The 26,336-nt window shown below is 35.3% G+C and overlaps 1 protein-coding gene across 1 annotated transcript in view; it reads left to right on the top strand.

Annotated features, from left to right (window-relative positions):
- mRpL16 (mitochondrial ribosomal protein L16) overlaps positions 1 to 24,284 on the top strand; it is a 72,300-nt gene extending 48,016 nt beyond the window's left edge. Inside the window, exons 5-6 of the mRNA XM_090410766.1 lie at positions 4,539 to 4,667; positions 24,061 to 24,284. Coding sequence (XP_090266892.1) covers positions 4,539 to 4,667; positions 24,061 to 24,255 — 324 coding nt within the window. The 3' untranslated portion in view covers positions 24,256 to 24,284. The remainder of the gene's footprint in view (positions 1 to 4,538; positions 4,668 to 24,060) is intronic.
- The last annotated feature ends 2,052 nt before the right edge of the window (positions 24,285 to 26,336 follow it).

Below are 26,336 nucleotides of genomic sequence, written 5' to 3'. Positions count from 1 at the left end.
AGTTAATGTATTTTTTAATATACATGGTTTAACGTCATTGTTGAAAAATAAAGGATAAACATTAGCATTAATAATAAAACTGAAGTAATGGGGGAGAGAGAGCATGCAATGTTTGCACTTTTCTTTTAATGGTTTCTGAAGCAATTAAAATAATCACTGGTTGAAAAAAAATCATTTAGAATGTTGGGATGAATAGAAGTGGTTGGAGATAACTGAATGAACAACTATTTTCAGTTGTTTGTGTCTGTCATCTGGTATGCACTTTACCTTCATATTTATTTGTATTGGGTGCATCAACAGACATTTTAAAGGTAAGAGGAATTTATCCTCAGGCATTCAACCTAGTGGTCAGGACTGGACTCTCCTCACAGGGCATCCCAAGGACTGTTAAGGTTTTGAATTATTTTCTTGTTCTTTTTTCACTTACTCATGACTGCTACATAACAATTTGTGCATTGTTCTATGAGGAAACCAGTTTAATTTTGGTGAAAAATCGAAAATGTATAACTATCAGCTATAGCTTAAAAGTTGGAATAATTTGTTGTAGTGGAAGGTTCATTAGGTGTATTTCCTTCAGAATAATATCAGTGCTATGATCTATTGGTCTACACTTCAGTAGTTGTAATGAGCAAGTTAATTATAATGGTGTGTGTTATAGTGAGATTTAAGTGTAATTTAAGTTTGTAATTGCTAATATCTAAAACATTGTCATCTCTCTCTTCCCTCCTCTAAATGAACTTATATAATGCTTCTATTTTTCATTTTGTAGGGTTAATGTCATGGTAAAAGTGGTAGGAGTCGTGATGCACACAACTTTTAAGTATTAACATTTCAAAAGTTAGGCTGTCAAAAATATTGGTAATAAATTTATTTCACTTTAATGTTTGTTCTGGACTGATGATGTAAGCATATCTATCTGATTATTCTTCACAAAGCATCATTGAATTGTGAAAGATTGAGGATTAACTAATGGCTGCTCCACAGATACTAGAAGTGAAGATGAGTTGAATTCATTTCAGCTGCTATAGCCATATCACAAGTTTTAAGTTTTCCAGTTTGGACATTAACAGGCATTTCAATATATTCAATTATGTGCATTTTTCCCAAGAAGCATGGACCAGAAATGACTCTTGCTGAGAAATCTGCTCATATTACATGAGTTATTATCTAACTCTAGAAATTTTTTGAATTTCCCTTATGTCACATATGAACATCCCTCATTCTTGAATAATATTTGTAGGAGAAAATAACTGCAGCCCATTTAGAAATTATATCCAAGACATCTGGTAATTAGGCAAACCCATTTTGTTTCTGTTGCAGTCTTTCATTCATGAATGAAGGCAACCCAGATGGTAAAAAAAATAAAAATAAAAAAAACTATGGCAAGCAGCATAACTGAGATGACTTAACTTTGCCGTACTTCCCATATGTGGATGTGTTCAGACTTTTTCTTCACGATCCCAATTGAATTTCCTTTATCAGTTTGGTTGGCTGTTAAAACATTCTTTAAAATCAGTTTGGAGTTATTGGGAATTCCTTTTTCATAATACCTGCACAGGCCTGGTCCTCAGACTATTGCTTAGCCTAGCCTGTAGGTTGAGTTTAAGCTTCCCCCCCCCCCCAAAAAAAAAAAAATATATATATTCTCAGATTTGGCTGAGTCTTTACTAGGGGCGGCTCATGCATAGGCACTATGGAACTGCAGCACCCCCAATTTTTCTTGATATATATAAATATATTTATTAATTTATTTATATTTGCTTGTAATATTTAATTTTATCATCAACAATCCTATACAATTCTCTTATTTTGTATAAAAAATAATAAAAATCCATCTTGTAGCACTTAGGAGGGTGAAGGACACTAGTAGCACTGTGTTTACCACAGTGTCATATTGCTATGCACACAATAATATGCACATCATAGTGAGATGCGAGCTATTAGTGTAATGCGGCACTGTCCGTCACACAGTTTCACTGTTGTTATATGCAGTTTGCGCCAGTAGTAGAGTGTTTGTAGTGCTTATTGTGTTTACTCCATCTCTTTAAATATTTGGACATTACAATTAAAGGATTTAATGGTAATGTCCAAAAATTGTAAATCCATTCCTTTAATTATAATTAAAGGAATGGATTTTATTTTTAAATAATTTTGAATTATACTAAACTGTATAATTTTATCGATAATAAACAATATTTTTTCATGAAACAAAACAAGAAGAATATATATTATTTTAAAGTAATTTTGAATTATACCAAACTGTATAATTTTATCAATAATGAACACTATTTGTCCTTGATTAATTTTTTTTTTTTTAAATGTTTACCATAATTTTGATATTTTATCCAAAGACATATACACTGTACTTACAGTGTATATGTATATTTCGAAAGTTGCAGCACATCCCCACAATTTCAAGCCACGAGCCACCACTGGTCTTTACTGTAATGTTGGACTCTTTTATGCCTATAAAACTAAGCACCTTGCTTTCTTCATCAGTCCTATTATATATAAATATCAGGGACAAATATTCAGGATGTGCTAGGTGTGCGGTGCTCATCCACTGAATAACAATATCACTGATATTGTATTTTTGCATTTATTCCCATTAGACTCCCCTAATTGTTTCCAGACTGTGTGATTCCTAAAAGTAAACATAATACACTAATGCTTAATGAAGAGGGCACTTTTCGATATGTAAACATTGCATCACATTCACGTTAATAGCCCAGGTGTGCATTGAAAATACATACAGCTTTGAGCCCTTTGAAAAGATGTACAGATGGCACAGTGGGTCCAGGATGAGCTCTGAAACAATAGCAGCTAGAGCTGTGATTGGTTATTGTGTCAACCAATGCAAATGAACATTGTCATGAGTTGCTGTTTTTGTTTTCTGAGTCTCATGTATGAAGTGTGAACTGATGTGGTAGGCAAGTTTTTATTTATAATATGGACAAGTTTTTAATATAATTATTAATTTAATATATAATTTTCGATAAATGTATAACTTTTTTTGCCCATATTTACAATGGGGAAACAGTATTGAAGTTGCAGGAGGTAAGCCTCGTCCTCCTCTTCCAAATTTTACACCTTTAGTAATTCAAACATATCAACCAAATATAGCATTCGCCTTCATTATTGTTTTCTTATATACAGTATCTTAAAACATTGTCCCTCAATATGCAAAGATTTGTTTTTTTTATTAATCGATAAATTAAAGTATTCAAAGTTATGCTACATTAATTGCATTAGAGATCAATTAAAATGAGCACTGATGTGCTATACACTTTTAAAACTTTCATACATTGATAAAAATGCAATCATAAACTGACAGTTAAACTAACGTGAATTTTGTAGAGCAAGGATTGCATTAGCCACGACAGCACACCCAACCGAAATTGGCACATGATGCCACTGATTTTATATATATATAAAATTTTATATATATATATATATATTTCTGAGTTGGGCTGAGTCTTTATTGTAATGTTGGACTTTTCTATGCCTCTATAAAACTAAGCACCTTGCTTTTTTCATCAGTCCATTAAAATTCTCACACAGTATGTGCATCACTTCATGGAATATTAATGTCAAAATTTTCTTGAAATTTTATATATTCATTACATCAAAATAAGTTTACTACTCCTAACATTTAAAGGAATATATTAACAAGTTTATCATGCATACACATTTGTCATGCATAATGCCATACAGTTGTGTTCAAGAGTGGATTATCCCTTCCTTCCTATAGATACATAACACACAACTTGTGAAAGGATTAAGATTTCAAAAATTATGCTGTCAAAAAAAGTTGAGGCTACATAATTTTGAAAAAAGTGATTAAGATATTTCATAATTAATGGCTATCCAATAACAAAAAAAAGTCATACTATATTTGGTTCACAACCGTTTGTAAAAATGTGCTGTACTGACAAAATGCAAGCTTTGGTTCTCCCCTCCCTTCCTCTCTCAAAAACTTTCTCACATTTGAAAATGATACTTTACATTAAACTTAGTTATATTGAACTCAGCCAGCCTGAAATTAGACTTCTGAAATTTGGGCTGGGCTTAAGTTATGTAATCTGTGGGTACATGACCTAATTCTGTTTAGGTTTAACTAGACAAGATCTAGCCTGACTCATATAGGTCCCTGATATAGAATAGCATTTGTTCATTTTTTGGTTATTCTGTTTATTCTATTTTCATTTGCTCTCATGAAATAATTGCTGAATTATGTCCTATGACTTAGTTGGGTGGTACTAACCAAAAAAAGTGATAATATACTATTTTGCAATAGTGATAAAATGCAACAAATTAAGCAATAATGAACAAAGTGAATTATTATTGTCACTGATCTTCAGCAGTAACTAGCTGCAAATGCAGCAGTGGGGTGAAAGTAGTCTGCTGGTGCAGCTTGGTTTCATTTTTGATTTAATTAAAAAGTATATGTGGCCATGTAACGAGATAATGCATTTTTATTATCTGTAATTAAAATATACAATAAAATTATAATAGTAATTCTAATCTTACATTTTTAGTCGCAAGGAAAAAGGGGTGGAGGTAAAGGCAACATACATCATTTTGCTACACCAATAAGAGCAGGTCGAATTATTATAGAAATGGGAGGATATTGTGAATTTGAAGAAGTAAAACCTATGCTTGATGAAGTAAGATCATTTTTTATGTGTGTGTTTTATTTCATTTTTTAGTTTAGTATTTGAGTTTGATCATATACAGTGCTTTTAAACAACTTTAGTGGTACCAACAATTCATCGATCCAATTTTAGTTTTGAGATTTCCATAATAATAAGCCAAATAGAATATCATCCCCCTCTTCACTAGTGTATCAAATGGCATCAGCAAAATTAGAGATCAGGAGTTATGAAACTGTTAGTAAACAATACAAAACAAGTAAGGAAACAATCGCATATCATTATAAAAATGGTGATATTTACCTGTTTACATGGTACAAGTATGCCATGATGAACTACTAAACAAACATTGTCTTGTGAAATATCAGCCTGCATTGAAGAACTATAATCGAAATTTGAATACAAAAAGAACACAAACACATGCATCACGTGGGAATACTTTTAGAAAAATCATGTAGTACTTTGAATAAAACACTATTGGGATTTGGGATATGTATATACGTATGTATTAAAGTTATCGAGTACAATCGGGGATAACAAAATTTTTTGGAATATAAAGGCAATCATTATGCCATTTATTCTTTGAATAAATGTTCAAATTTATAATTATAAACAGGGCTTGACATCCTACTTGCTTCGAAAAAAATATACTCCTCCAAGATTCCTTTCCCAATTTTAATGATATGTCCCAATAAGTCAACAGGAATTCCAAGTGATTAGTGATACTGTTGTTGTTTGGAGAATATTTCTATTGCATGAAAACCATTCCAAAAGAAGTAGTAGTCAATAAATAATAATAGGAAGCACAGTAAAAAAATGTTTTTTTTTTAGTATGTATTAATTTTTGTTACTAGAATGGCCCTTTCTCTTCTTTCTTTGGTGCATCAATCTGAAGATTGGTAATTATAGCAGCACATCACAACATCCTGTCTTGTGACTACCTTTTTATCTCTTCATAACTCTTAGTGCCAGTTAGCATCATTATGTTATTTATATATGAAATTCTTGGTCTGCCTCGTGGCCTCTTTCCTTCTACCTCTCCCTCCGTTATTTCTGTAATTAGTCCCCCATGCCTCAAATGGTGTCCAATTAGGCTTTTTCTTCTCTTATTGATGTGTTTCATTAATGACCGCTCTTCGTGAACTATATTTAGAACTTCTTCATTACTTTTCCTTTCTGTGCAACTAATTTTCATAATCTTTCTCCAGCACCAAAGTTCAAATGCCTCCAACTTTTTCAAGTCTTGTTTTGTTATTAGAGTCCAGGCCTCACAACCATATAATGCAATGCTCCATATGTATGTTTTCACTAGATTTTTTTTGAGCCGGATGCTAAGTCCTTGACTGGTAAAAATGTTTCTTCTGTTATAGAATGCTTTTTTGGATAGGATTATTCGTGCTTTAATATCTGATTGGTTTCTTCCATCTTCTGTGATAAGACTTCCAAGATATTTAAAAGAGGATACCTTTGTATTAGGTTATTGGTTATTTCCAGGTTTATTTTCATTGGATTTGCTTTATTTGTAAATGGCCCTTTAGATTATGCATATTCTTCTGTGTTAAAGTTACAAAAATTTGTTCAGAAACTTTCTGTTGTTGTTGTTGAGCCCTTATAAGTATGCAGGAGTTTTGTATGATCTTATGGCTAGTGTTGTCAGTTCATTGTTGATCCAGACTAGATTTATGAGATCTGATAAGCTGGATATAGTCTAATAGTCTGAAATACATTTTTTAATTGATGTTCCTGTGTGACCAAAATAAGACAAGCTGCAGGAACAAATGAACTATAAACACCAGGTAGTAATGATGGTGACATTTTGTCTTTCAGGGAAGGTAAAAAAATTGCTTTGATTGAAGGTTGCAGTGAGCTGGAATTCTTCAGAATCTTTGCTTACTCATTTCCAAGAAATTACAAAATTACCTTTTTTATAATTTTATAAGTGTTCTGTGCACTTCTTTCCTTGGATCATGTTGAGAGGTATTGTCACTAAATTAGTGTGTAATTGTTGGTTATGATATTTAGTAAGGTAAAATAGTTGAATAATTTCTTATTCATGTTGGAGAAAAGCTTTGGAGTAGTTGCGTGCTATACTAAAGATTTTATAATTCCATATTTTTCAGATGGTGCACAGATGAGAGAGGAATATAGCAACCTGTAAAAGTAGATTTTTGGTAAATAGAGGTTGAAAGCAAGCCATCAGGCCTACATTATCAATCTTAATGGATAATATTAAGCATTGTTGAAACATTCTTGGAAAAAAAAATAAAAATAATAATAATTGGCTAAATGGGACACTGATTTGTCTGATTACCAATTAATTGAAAATGAATTGAATGTTTATTCCAGAGCCACAAATTGCTGTTACTCCAAAATGAGTTCCCTATTTATACTTTCTACATAATATAGAAAGGCATTGTAAAAAATGAAAAGCATAGATCAGTGCTGGAGCAGTGATTAATAGATCTTGCAATGAAGTTGCTAAAGTTATTTAAAGTGCCAGATCTCCTGAACTGAACTGAGTTTTAAAAAAAAAAAAAAAAAAACCTTTGGGGGGGAGGAGGCAGCAACATTGTCATCTTGAGAGCTGACATCATGCTTGTTTTGGACTCTAAAGCTTATGATCAAAAATATGAATGTGATTTGCTTTTTTCGGAATGTAATAAATACATATTCTGCCATGAGTAGGGATTCTACCAGAAGTCAGCAAAATAAATTAAACAAGTTATTAGGCAAGACAGACCTGTAATGGACATTATGCCTCTATCCAATTCAAGAGCAGATTTGTTCACACAATCTGTGTGAACAAATCTGCAAAATGGCATTTTAGCTAATGTAGCATTTCAAAATTGAAATGTTAATTCTGGATTTTCATACTTTTCTGGTTCTTGTCTTTATTTATTTTTTATTTCTCCCATTATTGTTTTCATTTGTACTTTTTTCAGTCTGTAATTTCAAGTATTGTTCTTCCTGTAATCCTTTATGTTCTGTTGTTTTAACAGTTTCCCCCCATTTCCTCTTTTGTTTCCTGACCTCAGCTAGTTTTTCTTCCCAAGTTTATCATTCTTCAGTAGATGATCACCATTGTCTTGACTGTAAAATGCTGAGTAATTATTAGTTCCCCTTTTTTTGTTCAAATAGCAGGTACATTACGAGGGTGGTCTGAAAAGTTCTCGGCCCCGACCATAGATGGCAAAACTATTGGCAAGAATTTTTTTTTCAAGTTGGTACACCTGTCATAAGCATCCATGTGAAATGCAAGTCATTCTTTCACGTAGTTTGTTTATACAGCTGTCTAAAGCAAAAGTGTTGTCTGTATCTTTTACAACACTCAAAAAGAATTAAAATAGAATTTAATACTTCCTATCTTTCGTCCTAGTCACTAGGACATCTACGGGGATTACAAAAACAATTAATGTAACATATACACAAATAACAAACAATACTAAGCCCAACCACGTGGGTGACACTAAAGTCCTATCTAGGTAGAGCGCCCTCTAAGGGCAGTAGTAGGTGGCCTGGAATGTAAGGTGGGAACTCTGGTGATGAGTGTTTCCCAAATCTTCGGAAGCTTAATGCAACCATATTTATTAAGATTTGGTTGGTTTTTGAGAGCTGCTGCTGCTTCTAAGAAAAGTCTCTCTTTCTTGAATTTGCTGTGGTGGAGCATGGTGGTTTTCTTCCATGATACCCTGTGGATGGTGTCCAAAACATGGTCAGCCAAGCCTGAATGGCCATAGTTGTGTTTGAAGATGTAAGACTTGTGTTCTTCTAGACGGATGGATGCTGATCTGCCTGTCTGTCCAAAGTACGCCAGCTTACAGGAACAGGGTACTTTGTAAACTCCAGGCAGAGAGAGAGGAGGGAGCTGATCTTTCGTAGAACGGATAAGGGTAGCCAGTTTGCGGTGGGGCTTATATGCTGTGTGTAGATTGTACTGTTTTAGTATCTTGGCTATTTTTTCGGATGTGCCACGAATGTAGGGTATGGTGATGGCATTTTTAAAATCTTGTTGACGAGAAGGATGGGGAATGGGGGAGGAGTTGATTATTTTTTTGATACTGTGATCGCTGTAGCCATTGGAGAGGAAAGTGCTGCGTATGTGGTTAAGCTCAGTAGTGAGGGTGGTTCCACTGGAACAAAGATTGTGGGCTCTCTTGGTAAGAGTTTTAATAATGCCATATTGTTGAGAGGGGTGGTGGTGGGAGAGTTTGTGAATGTATCTGCCTGTGTGTGTGTGTGGGTTTTCTGTATACGGTGAAGGTAAGTGTATCATTAGGCAGGCGTGTGGCTAAGGTGTCTAGGAAGGGTAAACAATTGTTCTTTTCCTTTTCCATAGCGAACTGGATTCTTGGATGTAGACTATTGAGATGACTGAGGAAGGAGTCTAACGTGTCTGGGCCATGAGGCCAAATAGAGAACACATCATCTACATATCTTAGCCAGATAGAAGGTTTGAGTGGGGCTGAGTCTATGGCTCGTTTTTCGAAATCTTCCATATAGAAATTGGCAAGGGGGGGTGAGAGGGGGGAGCCCATGGCAGTTCCCTCTATCTGCTTGTAGATTTTGTTGTTCCAAGAGAAATATCCAGAGTTAATGGCAAAGGAAAAGAGATCTAAGATGTCAGAGGGAAAAATGTTTTCTAAGAGAGATAAGGTGTCAATTAAGGGAATATTGGTAAACAAAGAGGAGATATCAAAGCTTACCAATATGTCTGTCTTCTTCAAGGTTAAATTTTCTGTGAGGGCTTTAAAGTGGGTCTAGTTTTTTATATAGGAAGGGGACTTTCCGGTGAGGGGGATCAGAGAGTTGGCTAGCTGTATAGATAGTCTATAGCAAGGTGCATTGGTAGCATCTACTATAGGCCTGAGTGGGGAATTGGGTTTATGGATTTTTGGTAAACCGTATATTTGGGGGGGACGGGAGCGGAAAGGTTTAAGTTTTTTCGTGACATCAGGGGGCCAGGAAGATACTTTTTTGAGTAAAATTTTTAGTTTCTTAACTTGTGTTTTTGTAGGGTCGTGTTCTAGCGGGATGTAGGTAGCGTGATCACGGAGGATAATGTTCATTTTACGATTATATTCACTGGTATTAAGAACGACTGTGGCATTACCCTTATCCGCTCTGGTGATGACGATACTTTTTTCTTTACATAGTTTCAGGAGAGCCGTGCGTTGGGCATATGATAAATTACTTTTTGGCAGCGAAGAATGCGCGAGGATGTTGGCTATGTCAAGTCTGTGTTGTTAGCTATCTCTGACGGTAAGCGACCGATTCCACGTTCGATGTTCACCATTACGTCAAGCACCGGCACTTCCTTCGGAGCGACGGCAAAATTACGGCCGAGGCAAAGGGCACTGACGGCATCGTCGTTGAGCCTTTTGGAAGAGAGGTTTATTACAAACCACAAATTCAACCGCTCCAGACAGTAATAAACCTCTCTTCCAAAAGGCTCAACGACGATGCCGTCAGCACCCTTTGCCTCGGCCGTAATTTTGCCGTCACTCCGAAGGAAGTGACGGCAAAATTACGGCCGAGGTTCACCATTACGTGCTTGACGTAATGGTGAACATCGAACGTGGAATCGGTCACTTACCGTCGGAGATAGCTAACAACATCAGACTTGACATAGCCAACATCCTCGTGCATTCTTCGCTGCCAAAAAGTAATTTATCATATGCCCAACGCACGGCTCTCCTGAAACTACGTAAAGAAAAAAGTATCATCATCACCAGAGCGGATAAGGGTAATGCCACAGTCGTTCTTAATACCAGTGAATATAATCGTAAAATGAACATTATCCTCCGCGATCGCGCTACCTACATCCCGCTAGAACACGACCCCAATGGCTACAGCGATCACAGTATCAAAAAAATAATCAACTCCTCCCCCATTCCCCGTCCTTCTCGTCAACAAGATTTTAAAAATGCCATCACCATACCCTACATCCATGACACATCCGAAAAAATAGCCAAGATACTAAAACAGTACAATCTACACACAGCATATAAGCCCCACCGCAAACTGGCTACCCTTATCCGTTCTACGAAAGATCAGCTCCCTCCTCTCTCTCTGCCTGGAGTTTACAAAGTACCCTGTTCCTGTAAGCTGGCGTACTTTGGACAGACAGGCAGATCAGCATCCATCCGTCTAGAAGAACACAAGTCTTACATCTTCAAACACAACTATGCCATTCAGGCTTGGCTGACCATGTTTTGGACACCACCCACAGGGTATCATGGAAGAAAACCACCATGCTCCACCACAGCAAATTCAAGAAAGAGAGACTTTTCTTAGAAGCAGCAGCAGCTCTCAAAAACCAACCAAATCTCAATAAATACGGTTGCATTAAGCTTCCGAAGATTTGGGAAACACTCATCACCAGAGTTCCCACCTTACATTCCAGGCCACCTACTACTGCCCTTAGAGGGCGCTCTACCTAGATAGGACTTTAGTGTCACCCACGTGGTTGGGCTTAGTATTGTTTGTTATTTGTGTATATGTTACATTAATTGTTTTTGTAATCCCCGTAGATGTCCTAGTGACTAGGACGAAATATAGGAAGTATTAAATTCTATTTTAATTCTTTTTGAGCGTTGTAAAAAATCCATTAAGCCTCCAACATGATGTCCTCACAGCACTTAAGCCTCTACACACGTGTTGTCTGTATCCCTTGAAATGGATAAAATTGAGTATCGTGCGGTTATAAAATTCTTTGTAAAAGAAGGTTTAACCGGCCAAAGAAATTCATTCGAAGTTCATAAAAGTTTATGGGCACTCTTCTCCTTTGTTTTCAACAATTAAGAAATGGGCTGCCGAGTTTAAACGTGGTTGTACTAGCCTTGAAGATGATCCACGTGAGGACATCCAAAAAGTGTAACAACACTAGAAATCGTTGATCAAGGGCACAATATGGTATTGGATGATTGGCTAGTCAAAGTGCCTGATATTACTGAGACTATTTCAAAAGAACATGTAGGATATATTTTGCATGAAGAATTGCAAATGAAAAGGTTTTGCACAAGATGGGTGCTGCACTTGCTCACAGCAGATCCAAAATGCACTTGCATGAAAATCTCTAAACAGTGCTTGGAGTATTTTAACAAGAATAAAATTGATTTTGTATGTCAATTTATTACTATGGATGAGACTTGGATTCACCATTACATACCAGAATCCAAAAAGTAGTCAAAACAGTGGACAGAAGCTGGTTGTTCAGCGCAAAAGAAGACAAAGTCGGTTCCATCAGCAGGAAAGGTCATGGCATCAGAGTTTTGGGATGCTAAAGGCATTTTTTTTAATTAATTATCTTGAAAAGGATAAAACAATAACCGGGGAATATTATTCCGATCTTTTAACCAGACTAGTCAAAAAAAATTCATGAGAAAAGACCTGGTTTGCAGAAAAAAAATCATCTTCCATCAGGACAATGCACCTACCCACAAAATTTGGCAATGGGAATATTAAGGATTCTGCACTATGAATTGTTGGAACACCTACCCTGTTCCCCAGATTTGGCTCCCTGTGACTTCTAGCTCTTCCTCGCTGGTCAGTGTTTTTCTTCGAATCAAGAGGTGATTGCAGCTGTAGAGGGGTATTTTGCAGATCTTACTGAGAACTACTACAGGGATGGGATAATGGTGCTGGAGAATCGCTGGAATAAATGTATTAGTCTTAAGGGGGATTATGTTGAAAAATAAAAATAATTTTGAAATTATAAATTCGTTTTTTCATTGTTAGGCCGAGAACTTTTCAGACCATCCTCATATTTAAGTGTGGCATTAAAAATTCTCTATGCCATTGTAAATGCTGATTTTCCCTGACTTATCTTCCCCTCTCCATTTTCTTTACTCTTAGTTTTTTATGGGAAACACAAGATTTCTATTGGAAAAACAACAAAATTTGTTGTTTTTAGCCAGGTCTTTACAGCTGATTCACAGCATGAATTTGATTTAGCTTCTGTCGATGCAGCATTGCAAATGTTAAAAACAAAGATTTTTTTGTATTGAAATAACACAATACCAAATATGAAATTGCTGTAAAAGAACAAAAAAAAAAATTGCATTTTTGGTTCTTTCATTTCTAGTTGTAATACAAAACATAAATAATTTTATGCATACTTCCAGCAACTGTATTTTGTGACATGTTTACATTTGTGGAGAAATTCAATTCACTTACATGAAGATATTGTGCTTTTGCAGTTTACAATAGAGAGTGTACGTAAAATAGCATCAGCTCTGTTCGACTTAGGCTGGGTGATGTTTTCTGTTGTTCATGTAACATCATTTTCTTATGGAGTTTGCTATACTGTGTGAATGTGTGCTGTATTTTCAAAGAAAGAAGAAATCACAAATGCCCCTACTTTTCAGGGACTGCTTCTTTAACTTCCTGTCTCCACCATGATATTTATATCTTTATGTAACTTCACCACACTTTCCTGGCTAAGTCAAGAAGGGTTGGTTCTTGTTTTCAAGCTCCTTAACTATTCTCTCAGTATTTGAATCTGCATCTGAGAGTTGTTCATCCTTGCTTCTTTTCAAAACTTTTAGGACACTTTTCCTTTCAGTGAGATATTCATTCTTATCTGGCTCAACATTGTGTCACTTATTTTAAATCTGAAAACATGAACAATAATATAATAAGAATTATTAAGGACTTTATTAGATATTTAGAAATTTTTGAAATAACACCAACTAGTTTTTGTCATTGCCTGAACTGACAGGCTTTTACATAAAGAAATGAATGGTAACGGATGTTGACACAATAAATTAGAGGAAAAAAAAATTCATGTTAATTGAAATGCAACGTTGTGTGACACACATCAGCTCTCACTTGGTAGAGTTTCCAGATTGTTGAAGAAATTGAAGTCTATGCCAAAAGATATAATAAAAGATTTCCTTATAATTTAAAATAACTTTGTTTCTGTTGAGAGAATCATGTGAATGAATAACTGTCATAGACTCCTGGGTGTGTCTAGAAAAAAATAATAAAATAATTAAGACTTTACTTTGTGTATATGTATTACACTGCATGTGAATTTATGCATTTTTATTTTGGCACATAAAATGTGTGCCATTTATATCAAACAGATATCTAGCAGATATTTACCATTTTTAATTAACTTTGTCCTTTTTTTCCATATTTTGTCAATGATTTGTTTCCTATTCTGCTGTATAGATCTCCTCCAGGATATATACACACACCGAAAAGCCAAAACATTATGACCAGCACATCTTCATGCAAATCGTTCATCTGCAGGGAAACGATGCCGCGTGTGCAGGTCATGAAATAGTATAAATAACACCTGATACTGTGTTTTGTTAGTCAGTGTTATTCTTGTTCTTCAGATGGGAAAGGCAGCAGACTTAAGCGAGTTCCACAAGGACCATGTTATGGCCAGACAACTTGGTTAGAGCATTTCTGAGACAGCGAGGCCTGTGGTGGGTACTTATGGTAAGTACCTTCAAAAAGTGGTCCGAACAGGGGAAAACCATGAACTGTGAGCAAGGTGTGGACTGACCAGGGCTAATTGATGCTCAAGGTGAGCGAAGACTATCCTGGATGGTACAAGGCCAACAGAAGGGTTACTGCTGTGCAACTTGCCGATGATGGGTGTAATGTGTCACAACACACAGTACATTGAACCCTGCTGAAAATGGGGCTGCAAACCTCAAAACTGGACTTAGCATGAGTGGAAGAAGGTCGTCTGCTCTAATGAATCTTGTTTCCTGTTGCATCATGTGGATGGCTGGATCCGTGTGCTTCATTTACCTGGGAAGTGTTGGCACCAAGATTCACCATGGGACAAAAACAAGCCAGTGGAGGCAGTGTAATGCTTTGGGCAATGTTCTGCTGGGAAACCCTGGGTGCAATCATTCATATGCAGGAAACTATAACATTTATCACTTACCTAAAACATCTTTGCAGACCAGATACGTCCATTCATGGCAACAATATTCCCCTCTGGTTGTGCCTTCTTTTAGCAGGGTAAAGTGCCATGCCACACTGCCTGGATTGTGTGAGAATGGTTCGTAGAACATGAGGAAGACTTCCAGGTATTGCCCTGGCTTACAAATTCCCCAGACATCAATCCAATTGAGCAGCTGTGGTTTGTGTTGGAACAGCACATCTGCTCTATGGCACCTCAACCAAGTAACTTACAAGAGTTAAAGGATTTGCTGGTTACATGTTGATACCAGATACCATAAGAAACCTTTAGAAATCTTGTAGCGGCAATGCCTTGTCAGATAAGAGCTGTTGTTTTGGCAGCATGTGGAGGACCAACATCATATTAGGTAGGTGGTCATAATGTTTCGGCTCTTCGGTGTGTGTTTGTGTATGTTTAAATATCAGCTGCCCTCTCTAATGATTAAAAAACTAATTAAACTTTAGTTTTTTAATCATTAGACATTAGGCACAATCACATCTGTCTACTTTTACTCACGGTGTTACTTAGTCACACCGTGAGTAAAAATGAATTTGATAATTGAAAAACAACATTTATAAAATATGTTATATTCATTAAAATGGTATTTCTGGCATGTTTCTTTTATCCTTATAGACAAACCATGTACTTCATCAAATTCCTGATATGTACCCTCGGGGAGTGTACAGGATATGAGAAGTACTACATAGAGAAGAAGTTGCACCATTGCTAACTTTTGATCAGCAGCTTTCTTCCAAATCAATGTTACCTGTCAAGATTCCAACATTATCAGATCTTATATTTCTGTCTTCTAAGTACTTTTTACTGTATCCACCTACATCTCGATTTCTTCTGGGTCTTTTCCCTGGCAAAGAACACTTGTTCTGTTAATCTTCTTCCATTCTGTTTAAGTGACCATACCATCTGAGATTAGTTCTGCAAACACTCCTGAATGCTAACAATGTCAAGTTTTTTCCTAATATCCTAATTTTTAATAAGACGGTGGCATTGATGCCATCTGTTTTCACCCTACTCATCTTTCTTGGAACTCTCAAATCTGTGGTCTCTAGTCTTAGATATTAACTATTTTATATATTAAGTATTTATTATGTTTATGTGTTTATTAAGTATGTTATTTCTAACCCAGCTCTCAGATCCATAAGTTAAAATTGATTTGAACAATGTCTTGTATATAGCTAATTAGTGTTTTGATTAAATTCTTTCTTATTCCATGTAAATTTATTCAGCTGACTTCCTACCTTCTAAAATTGTGCCTAAATAGCTGAAATGTTTTACTTGTTCTATAGGTCCACCATTCAGGATACAGTTAATGTTTTCAGTGTTTTTACCTGTTGTCTTTGTCTTTTTGTTGCTGATTTTCATACCAAATTTATTACAACAATTACTCAGCTTAGTCAGAGAATCTTGCAGACTTCTATTGGATTTATTTGAAGTATAACATCATCTGCATAAAGTAAAGAGCTAAGATTAATATTGCCAGTTTTGTACCAGATTTAGCATCATGTTTTCTTTAAATGTGATATAGATGATGAATAACGGTGGAAATAATGTACACTCGTGTCTCACCTGATTTAACATCAAACCATCTCACTAACTCCAGTTCTGACTGCTGACTTACAGCTTAGAGACTATGTAGTGCTTGAATAAGGTCCCATTTACACCATATAACCAAATCATTTTGAAGAGCTTTCATCTTGGGACCTTGTCATGGGCCTTTTACAGTTCTATTAAACTTAAATACGAATCCTTGTTATATTCCAGTGGCCTCTCCACTATTTGCCTTAAAGTAGAAATTTGATCCTGACAACCTTCAGGATCAACTTTCAGCTTTTTCTTCTCCAAGTTTTCCTTCCATAATTTTTCTTAGCCATTTCTAATTATACTTGCATAAATCTTATCAGGAACACAAAATAGAGAAATTCCTCTGTAAATCTCACATTTAGTTTCATTTCCCTTTTTATAAACGGGTACTATGAGCTCTCTACTCCAATCAAATGGTGTGTATTTTGAGTCTGCAGTTCACCTCTGAGAGTTTCTCAACTTTGATTTGTTTTAAAACTTTCTTATACACTTCTTTAATATGAAATTCAGTGTTATCCTACTCAAAGCTAAATAGTAATCACTTCCAATTTCAAATCCTCTGTTTGCTCACATCCTGAACCAGTGGAAAAACATTGCTATCAACTATAACATAGTCAGTGAGACCTTTCTTCTTTCTTGAATCTTCTCTCCATGTGCACATATTTATGTTGGCACATAAGGTACCTGAGGTAAATAAGACCCAGCGTCTAATGAGGCCTGTTTAAAAAAAATCACATTTACGGTAAGTTGTGCCAGTTTGGTTTCTGACACCCACACACAGAGAGAAGACGCAATACAATGGCAAATCAGTGGCTCCATATTATCTAGTGACTGTATTGTGTCAGTTTGACCTAGACCTTTGTGGGAGGTGGTTGTGTCTTCCCGTTTAATAATATTATGCCACAATAGTTCGTAAGTTTTAATTAAAAATATTCTTCTTTTCGCATTGTTTTTATATTTAAATCGTTCTTTCGACATTGTTTTATGATAAAAAACATTTTAATTAAATTGAATTCATATTTTACGTGAAAATAGACGTGATCTAATCTAGTTCGTGGTGGATAATAAGGCCCAGTAAATTTGTTGATTGGCTTTATTAAACTGCTATAATTTATGATTTTATTTTTTGGTAATTGCTCATAATAGTTACTTATTTTATTGCTAAAGGCTTCTGAAAATGTCAGAAGTTAAGAAGAAATGGGGTCTTTGGACTGATGAAAGAATAGAAGCAGCTGTGAAATCTGTGCAAAGAGGCCAACTAACCCAACTATCACATCAGAATGCTATGGAGTAACCTAGAAGAACATTGAGGAACCGTTTAAAGACAGAGAAGACGACAAAAAGATTAGGAAGAAATACAGTGCTAACAAAAGAACAAGAGAAGAACTTGGCAGAAAGAATAGTAAAGTTTGCTTCAATTGGCATCCCTTTAACTCCAAAAGCTATATATCAGGCAAACTTTTATATTTTGAGAACAAAATGAAATTAGGAATAACTTCAATAAAGAAAGTGGCCTCGTAGGAAAAGATCGTTGAAGTTATTTTTAAAGAGAAACCCAACAATTTGTAAACGTAAAGCTCAATTTTTGAATCCTGCTCGAGCTGTAAGAACATGTACTTAATCCTCCATCTTGTGATTCAGATAACTCCGATGATGAGATTCCATTGGCAAATCTAAAAACAAAGAACTCTTTGAAGTCATCATTTCAGGAGTTAATGCCAATGCCAAATTATGCAGTTGTAAAGGCAACACCACGAAGAAAAGTGTTAAATTATAAGGGCCAGAGAGTGACCAAAGATCTTTTCAAAGAAAAGGATAGTAAGAAAGAGAAGGCTGCCACTAAAAAACAGGAAGAACAAAAAAAAAATGAAGGAACAAACAGCATGTCAAAAGAGGGGTGGTATTGCCATGGATGCAGAGAAGAAAGTTTGCTAATATGAGGCAATGCACACAGTGTCTTAAATGGTACCATGAAGAGTGTGTGTGTTGGTCTCACCAAAGAAGAATGCGGCATATTTGTATGCCCTTATGACTATTCTTAAACTAATAATTATGATTAAAATTAATTGTTATATTCTTTTTTAAATATTTAATTTTGTTCAAGGGCTTTATTAAACTACTATATTTTTGAATCGTTGAAGTTATTTTTAAAGAGAAACCCAACAATTTGTAAACGTAAAGCTCAATTTTTGAATCCTGCTCGAGCTGTAAGAACATGTACTTAATCCTCCATCTTGTGATTCAGATAACTTTTTTAAAGACTTGGTTAAAATATAAATTACTGCAAGAATTGTTCTTATTTGTGTTTTTTTTTTTTTTTAATTAGTGATAATACAAACTTTAAAATGAACACTGTTGTTTCAATTAATCTAAACAATTGTCTAACTTATTCAAATTTTAAATAAGGTCGGCCTTATTTGTCTCAGCTGCCTAGTTAGTAATAACTAGTCCATGTCCTAAACAGAAATCCAGTAAGCACTTAGCATTATTATTAGCTTTGCTCTTTTCTCCAAATTTTTCCAAAACATTTCTATGTCTGGGCTTCATATATTACTCTGCTGCTTAGATCTACAATAAAGGCCAACTTTTCCTTTTTCATTGTGTCAACTGTTTTCTCTAATGCTTTAAAAAAAATTCACCCATTTCTTTAGTAGAACCTTCTGTGGATCCAAATTCACAAATAAGTCATTGTCCAGTTCTCCATTCTGATATTTGCTCACATTACTTGATATTGTTTGTCATTCAAGAAGATTGTTATTATTATACAGTATCTCCACAGAGTCTGGAGATTCATTGTTGGAGACTCAAACCAACTACACTGGTGTCCAAAAGCTAAGGACGAACTACTTTTTTTACCTATATATGAATACATTTTTGTGACTACAGTGAAATATATTGCTAGTATATTAATAAATTATATTACACAAAAGATGTGTTATAAATTTTGTACAAAATTAAATTTCAATAGGTTTTTGACAAAAGTTAATTTCCTAAGGATGTGGTTAAAGCTGGATATGGGTCAGCTTGTAAGTCTGCTTCATTCAAGCACAGGTATGCAGATATCTCGACAAACTGTGGCAAGACATCTGTTAGTCTTTCTTCCGATTCTAGATGACACTTGATCTGGCATGAAAGTGTCATGCCAGATCAAGTGTCATCCACTTGCTTACCATGGTGAAAATGTTCTTGAAAGGGATGGATACAGTAGTGCTGGGGTCATGGTGTTGAGAGGCATTAATGTATACTACAAGTGCTGGAAAAAGGGAGTAGGACTGGTGAACGATATTGCAGTTAAGTTCTTCAACTTCGTGTTCAATTGTTCTGTGGTAATGCTTCTGGAGACGGAGATATTAATCGAATTGAGTGGCCAGCACACTCCCCAGAGAACATGTTTGGAATGCAATAGGGAGATGCATTGCTTGCTCGAAATTCCACTCCAGAAAAACAAACCAGGCCTTATCCCTATTCTGAAGGAGGATTGGGCCAGTTTGCCTGAAGAACTCCTGAATCACTTGGTGCTAAACAAAGTATGACATTGTAAGAGCTGCATCGCAGTTTGGGATGGACACATTCCATACTGAAATGTCACTTCCATAGTTTTCTGTAAGCACTACGCATTGATTCCTTAACCACATCTTTAGGAAATCTGTAAGTTTCGCCAAAAACTTATTGCAATTTAATTTGTACAAAATTTATAACACATTTTTTGTGTAATATAATTTATTATTATGCTGGCAATACATTTGTCTACATTTGGCTGTAGTCATGAAAATTTTTTCATATACAGGTAAAAATGTAGTTTGTATTTAGTTTTTGGGTACCAGTGTAGCTTCATATCCATCCAACTTTTGTAATAGTTTTTCATCTTGAATTCTGTTAAAATGCCTTTGCAAAGTACAGCAACATCATGGTATAGCCATTACCTTTATTCAATTCTGCTGTCTCTTTATCATAAAATGTGAATAAAGACAGGCCCTACTTTTTACAAAACCACGTTACCCACTATAGAGTATTGCGCCCCTATCCAGCCAATGTTCGATTTTAGCTTTAATATTCCTGATATATTAATTGGTCTACAGTTTGCTACTGCTGAAATGCAGCCCCATGTACTGCGTAAATGCACAAGAGAATTGGCATTACCTCTGGTTTAGTTGTTCAATCTGACTTTCAGCTCTGGCAAGGTTCCAAGGGAGTGAAAAAAGGGTAAGATAATTCCATATCATAAAGGCAATGTCAATTCTCTTGTGCATTTACGCAGTACATGGGGTTGACATGCTATCCACTCCCACTGCTGTGTTCACATTCATATTTTTCAGTATGCTGAACACCTCCTCTTCAGTTACCTCAATTTCAATATGCAGTTCAGTAACACTAACAACTGCAAAATCTTCGCTCAGCAACTCAACTATTTCTTTTATCTCTGTCACCTTCTTACTATGAGCATTGTTTCAAGTCATCCTACTGTAGTTATTTTTCCTCTTGCTATAATTTGGTCTTTCTTAACCCATCTTGCTTGCAAAGTGCAAGCAAGATGGGTTACCAAACTAGTCATCCATCTTACTTGCACTTTGTACTGCTCATGAGTATGCTGATCATCTTTTTCTTTATATTCTCTCCACAGTGTTTTCTTTTTTGCAACTCTTGCTTTATATCTCTACTTATCCACTTAATCTGACTGCACCTTGGGTATGCAGTCTGATACTGCTTCCCTCAAACAATCTCTAAACCACTTTCACTTAGGAGTCATCCTGGAGCAGAGCCTTTGCACTGCTCTAGGATGACTCCTATAACTGAACTTATAATTTATAACTGTATAAATTCCACTTCCATCTTGCCATGCCCCTTTCTATGTCCCCATAATGATTATTCAATGTGCACTGATTGTGCTGATCTGCCAGTAAATGGTATCTACATTTACTGGCAGATCAGCAGTGGATCTTTTCCTGATCTATAGCAGCACCCAACAACATATTTTGTTATGTTGGCCTCTATCTCATACCAGACAGCATCAAATGAACCATCTTCCCCAGACCTAAAATCCTCTTAACTTCATTTTGCAGTACCTCACCTCCTGTTGCATTCTCTCTATCCTTCCTGAAAATAAATACCTTTTACATTCTATCCCTGTAATGCATTTTCTGTCAACCAGATCTCACTGATGCCTATAATTTTTGGCCAAGTCAAGTTGATCAATGCCAAAAACTCCTCTTCACTTATTCATAATACTTCATACAATTATGTAAATACATTTCAACATCCTCTTGTGTAATGTGATTACCAACCCATTCAAATCGGAAACCTGTGAAATCGCATTCAGCATTGCATAATCATTTCTGTACACATGCGCATTTATAACAGAGTGGCCAGATACATGCTTGATTGCATCCTCCCTAATCTCTTGCATTCAGTATTATACAGTCATATCTCGATTAACAAAGAGGATGCATTCCACGAAATTACTTTGTTAAGCAAAATTTTATTCTCAAAGGTAAAAATACTATGGCCATAATAGGGATATGTTTGTACGTAAAGAAAATGACTTTTTTTGAAAAAAGAAAAGCTTTATTAATTAAAAAGTCAATATTACTTACTTAAAGATAAAATCATGACATTTTACAATACGAATCTAAAGTTGATTGTTTATGCTTTTTTTTCTTTCATTTAACAATTGCCTATATGGATTTATTGCATTTAACACTAACCACTTAATAATAACACTTCTTAAATCAGGATCATTTTCACTGAAAAAATTGAAAACGTTTTCAATGTCATTCAAGCACCTTTTTAAATCTTTGATTGCCATAATTTGCACCAAACTCCATTTAAGCATTTATGAGTGACTTCTTTCCAAGATCTATTAATGTTTTCTTTTGCATCGTTAATGGTGTAGTTTTTCCAGTAACACTAACAACTGCAAAATCTTCACTCAGCAAGTATTATTGTTTAAAGTCATCCTACTGTAGTAGGATGACTTTAAACAATAATACTACATAATTTGGTCTTTCTCACCAAACTAGTCATCCATCTTCCTTGCACTTTGTACTGCTCATGAGTATGCTGATCATCTTTGTTATCTTCTATTTCAATTAAATTGCTTAATGTACCACGCAGATAATAAGCTTTAAATGTTACTATTACTTCCTGATCCATCGGTTGAATCAGGAAAGTTGTGTTTGCTGGAAGAAAGACAATCTTGACAGGAATGCATGTGTCTAACATATTATTAAGATCCGTAGGATGTCCCGGAGCATTGTTCAACAACAAAAGAGCTTTTTCTTCAAAATCATTTCTTTGGCAATACCGTTTCACTTCTGGACAAAAATGGTTAACAAACCACTCAGTAAATAACTCATTGGTAATCCACGCATTTCTATTAGCTTTCCATATTATAGGTAAATTCGTTTTTGTGTTACCTTTTAACCACCTCAGATTTTTCCGAGTGGTAAACTAATAACAATTTTAATTTAAAATCGCCAGAGGTATTTGATCCAAAGAGTAACGTTAAATGGTAATCAGCAGCTGGGTTTGAACATGGTTGTTAAAGTTGACTGCGCTAATCCTAAAGAATGTGCCACATCGGATTTTCTTTCACCCCTTTCAACATGTTGTACGATATGTAATTTAGTTTCTAAAGAAATTGCTTTTCTTTTCCTTGATTCTGACATTTTAACTAAATATTAATATTTACAAAATCTACAATAATACTATCAGAGCATGCATCATTTGTTGCAATGCACCACACTGAAACACACCTACGAAGTGTAAGCAACGAGTAAATTAAGCGGGATGACATGCAAAAACTGTTAAAACAGACCCACAGCTTGGGAGTACGTGAAGTCGCCGTTGTGCACCAATCAGATGATTTCTGGGTGTTGACCTTAAAATTTTAATATTTTTATGTGAAATGGGGCTTGAAATTGCTTCATTATATTGAGACTTCATTATATTGAGGCTTTGTTACCAAAGGTAACATTAACCGAGGTATGACCGTATTTAATTATTATCCTTGCATTTAGTGTTGAATACTATAGCTATTTCTTCTTTTCCTGATTGTTATTGCCTGAATATAACATTTTTATTAGTTGCTTAAAAATATTGCACCTGTTTTTGTCTTTGTTTCTAGTCAGGCGTATTATGTCAGTCTGGTACTTATTCAGTTCTTCTGCTAGTTCCATTTCTTTTCCATTGATAGTACCAATCTTGAATTCTTCTGATATTGAGTTAGGATTTGTTCCGGTAGATGACTATTTGCCATGGTTCCCTGATGAAAACAATGGGGCCCTTGTTTAACCAGGTGACACTCCAGCCAGCATGAAATTCTGTCGTGTCTTACCATCATTTTGCATTATGGTTTAAGCCAATAGCAATACAATTTGGTTGACTAAATCCCAAATTGCCACCCCATCTTTGTTTGTTCAGTACCCAGTTACATATCTAACAGGATGTACCACAAGAAGGTGAGGATTGAATATCAGATCAGAAGCCCTGGTCAGGTTTCCACATTCCTTAAAAGGCTTCATGGAGGTTTCCTCCCAATTATACAGCTCTGATCCTTAAGCATCCCTTTTTTCCCTTTTAAAATCTCCTTTTAATTTTCTTTGTCTTCCTTTCTCCATATTTCAGAATTCCAAAAGTAAACACTTATGTAATAGCACACTCTTCAGTTATCAAAGCAGACTACTTAAAATTTGGCATCAATAAAAGCATTGCAGTTTTTTGTGAAGTTAATGTGGTCCATTTAAAAGATTAATCCACTTACCTTTTTTCACAAGTATCTCATGGAAATAATATAAGAAAAAAATAATTGATACTTCTGTTATGATATTTATTTTTCTATTTAACTATGGTAAATAATAGTTTGTTTTAAAGTGACTTATTTTGTAGGTGGTGCACAAATTACCTTGTGATGCACTGGCAGTTTCACAGCCCATGTTGGATGAATTAGAGGAAGAAGAAAAGGAACTGCAAAACAAAAATATGAATCCCTTTAACTTTGAAAGTGCTATTAAGCAAAATAAACAAGGATGTGATGTTTGGCTTAGCGACTATGACAGAATTTGGTTTGGAAAATATCTGTAAAAAATAAATCCTATTTTATCAGTGTAAAATTTTGTGTAGCTTTGACTTTTCCTTTTGATGGTTCCTTCCTAGGAAAAGTTCATACTAATACCATGGATGGTCTAAAGGTTAGCAATCTGTGACCTTGTTCTAGAAACCAAACATGGTACTTCTTTCAGCCATTTCAGGCCAATAATAAGTTGCTTTTTTTTTTTTTTTTTTTGGATAAATACTACCTGAATAAGTGCATTCTCTTTTCACAAATACACAAATATTCAGTCTTCAAATGGTCATCGCTAGTGCATATCCCATTTCAGTGGAAGTTGTATAGCTTAATGTATGAAAGTCTTGTAAAATTCCTGAGAGTTATCTGCAAGTATTATTTACTTTTTTGTAGTGTCTGAGAATTTAAAACCATTACATGCAAGAAGCAGAAAAATGACTTCCTGTGTCAGTTCAAGTTCTTATGTAACCATTCAACAGAACTTAGACGATTATTATTATTACATGACACCTCCAGGGAGTCCAAAGACTCATCGAGGGAGGGTACCTACTCTACAACTCTCCGTCTCCACCACTCAATCCACCAACTACCATTATCATCTACTGCCTACCATCATAGTATTTTTACCAACAATCACAAGCATCCATGCCCATGGCAGGATTCGAACCCCCCCCCCCAGCCTTTTGGCTTGAGAGCAGATACACTAACAGTTCAGCCAACCAGGCTGGCTAATATAATTGCAAGACCCCATCTTCTTTCTCTCAAGAACAAATTAATCATAATACCATCATTTTATGTCAAAGGAGTATCTGAACATATCTAAAATTCTCAGGTCCCTTCCTGTTCAAATAGTGTTTCATCCTGTGTACAGAATTTCCTTTTGCCAGTAAAATATGCACTTCCCCTTGGATTGGACTTTCCAGGTGCCTACCAGATTCCTTGCTTTTATGGTCTTTCATATTTTGGTCATTTTGAAAGATCCTGCCTTTCATCACTAAGAACAAAAATTGCATCAAGCAGCCGAGTTGCCTTGCAATCATACAGCGTGCTTTATGATTGCTCTCTTCCTTGCACAAGGCATATTTTTGATGGAAAGGTTGAGGCATTATTAAATCATTAATCTAAATGGATCAGATGGTTTATCGCCTTTATGGGAAAGTGTTCCTCGACCTTAATTGCATTATATTTTTTTTTTTGTTATTAGACTCTACTAATTGTTCTTTTACTTAAAACATTAGTGTGGATTTTTTGTTATGTGTACATGTGATCTGTTCCATTCATGTCATGCTAAAGATACCATAGGCAAAAACCTTATGGTAATGAATATTTTTTTTGTTATTAAGATATCTGTATTATTGTGTGTGTTTTTCCTCAACCCAATAGCTGGAGGGGTAGCAGTGTTACTTTACTAGAGAATTATTATAGAGTAAGTTGGGTTCTCATTGCCTTCCTTGTGAAATCGTATCCTATGTCTGTAAATGTATGTTCACGGGGCCAGTTTGCCCGATTTTTCAGATGTAAAACCTTCAACCTCCATATGAGACCAGCAAATCTAAACAGGATTCAAAATCAGGTCTTTCCAACCACAATGCTCTGCCAAAAAACCACCTGAGCTACAGGGAATATCTGTATTATTATTAGTTCTTAAAATTGGTTTGAACACTGTCTTGCATGCAGTTAGTGTGTTGGCTAATTTTGGTTGTTTATTTATTTATACCAGCCATTCTGTTTTATTTCCAAGTGTAATTTGGCATCTTCACTAAAATTGTGCTTAAATAGCTGAAATATTCTACATTCCATAGGTTCCCATTAAAAATTTGTGGGTCAGAGCAACATAAAAAAAGTGTTCCAACTTTTTTGTTCCACAATTTTCTAGCCTTTTCAAATATACTTCTATAAATTTTACCTACAACATTCAGGAGGAAAATTTCTCTGGAATTCAACCTTCTGAACTATGCAAAGTAGATTTTAGAAATTTATACCACCATATTTGAGTATTTCAATAGAAATCAATTTCATATCCTCAGCTTTGCACATTTCATGTTTGTTGGTGGCTTTTTTTAGCTTATGTATTGATAATTTTCTGCCAATGTTCTGT

Source organism: Typopeltis vanoorti, chromosome 20 (genome assembly GCF_054136105.1).
Source record: "Typopeltis vanoorti isolate ZY-2024b chromosome 20, IOZ_Tvanoo_1.0, whole genome shotgun sequence".
Classification (NCBI taxonomy): Eukaryota; Metazoa; Arthropoda; class Arachnida; order Uropygi; family Thelyphonidae; genus Typopeltis; species Typopeltis vanoorti.
The sequence above is the reverse complement of the archived record's forward strand: the minus strand, read 5'-3'. Positions and strand labels throughout refer to the sequence as shown.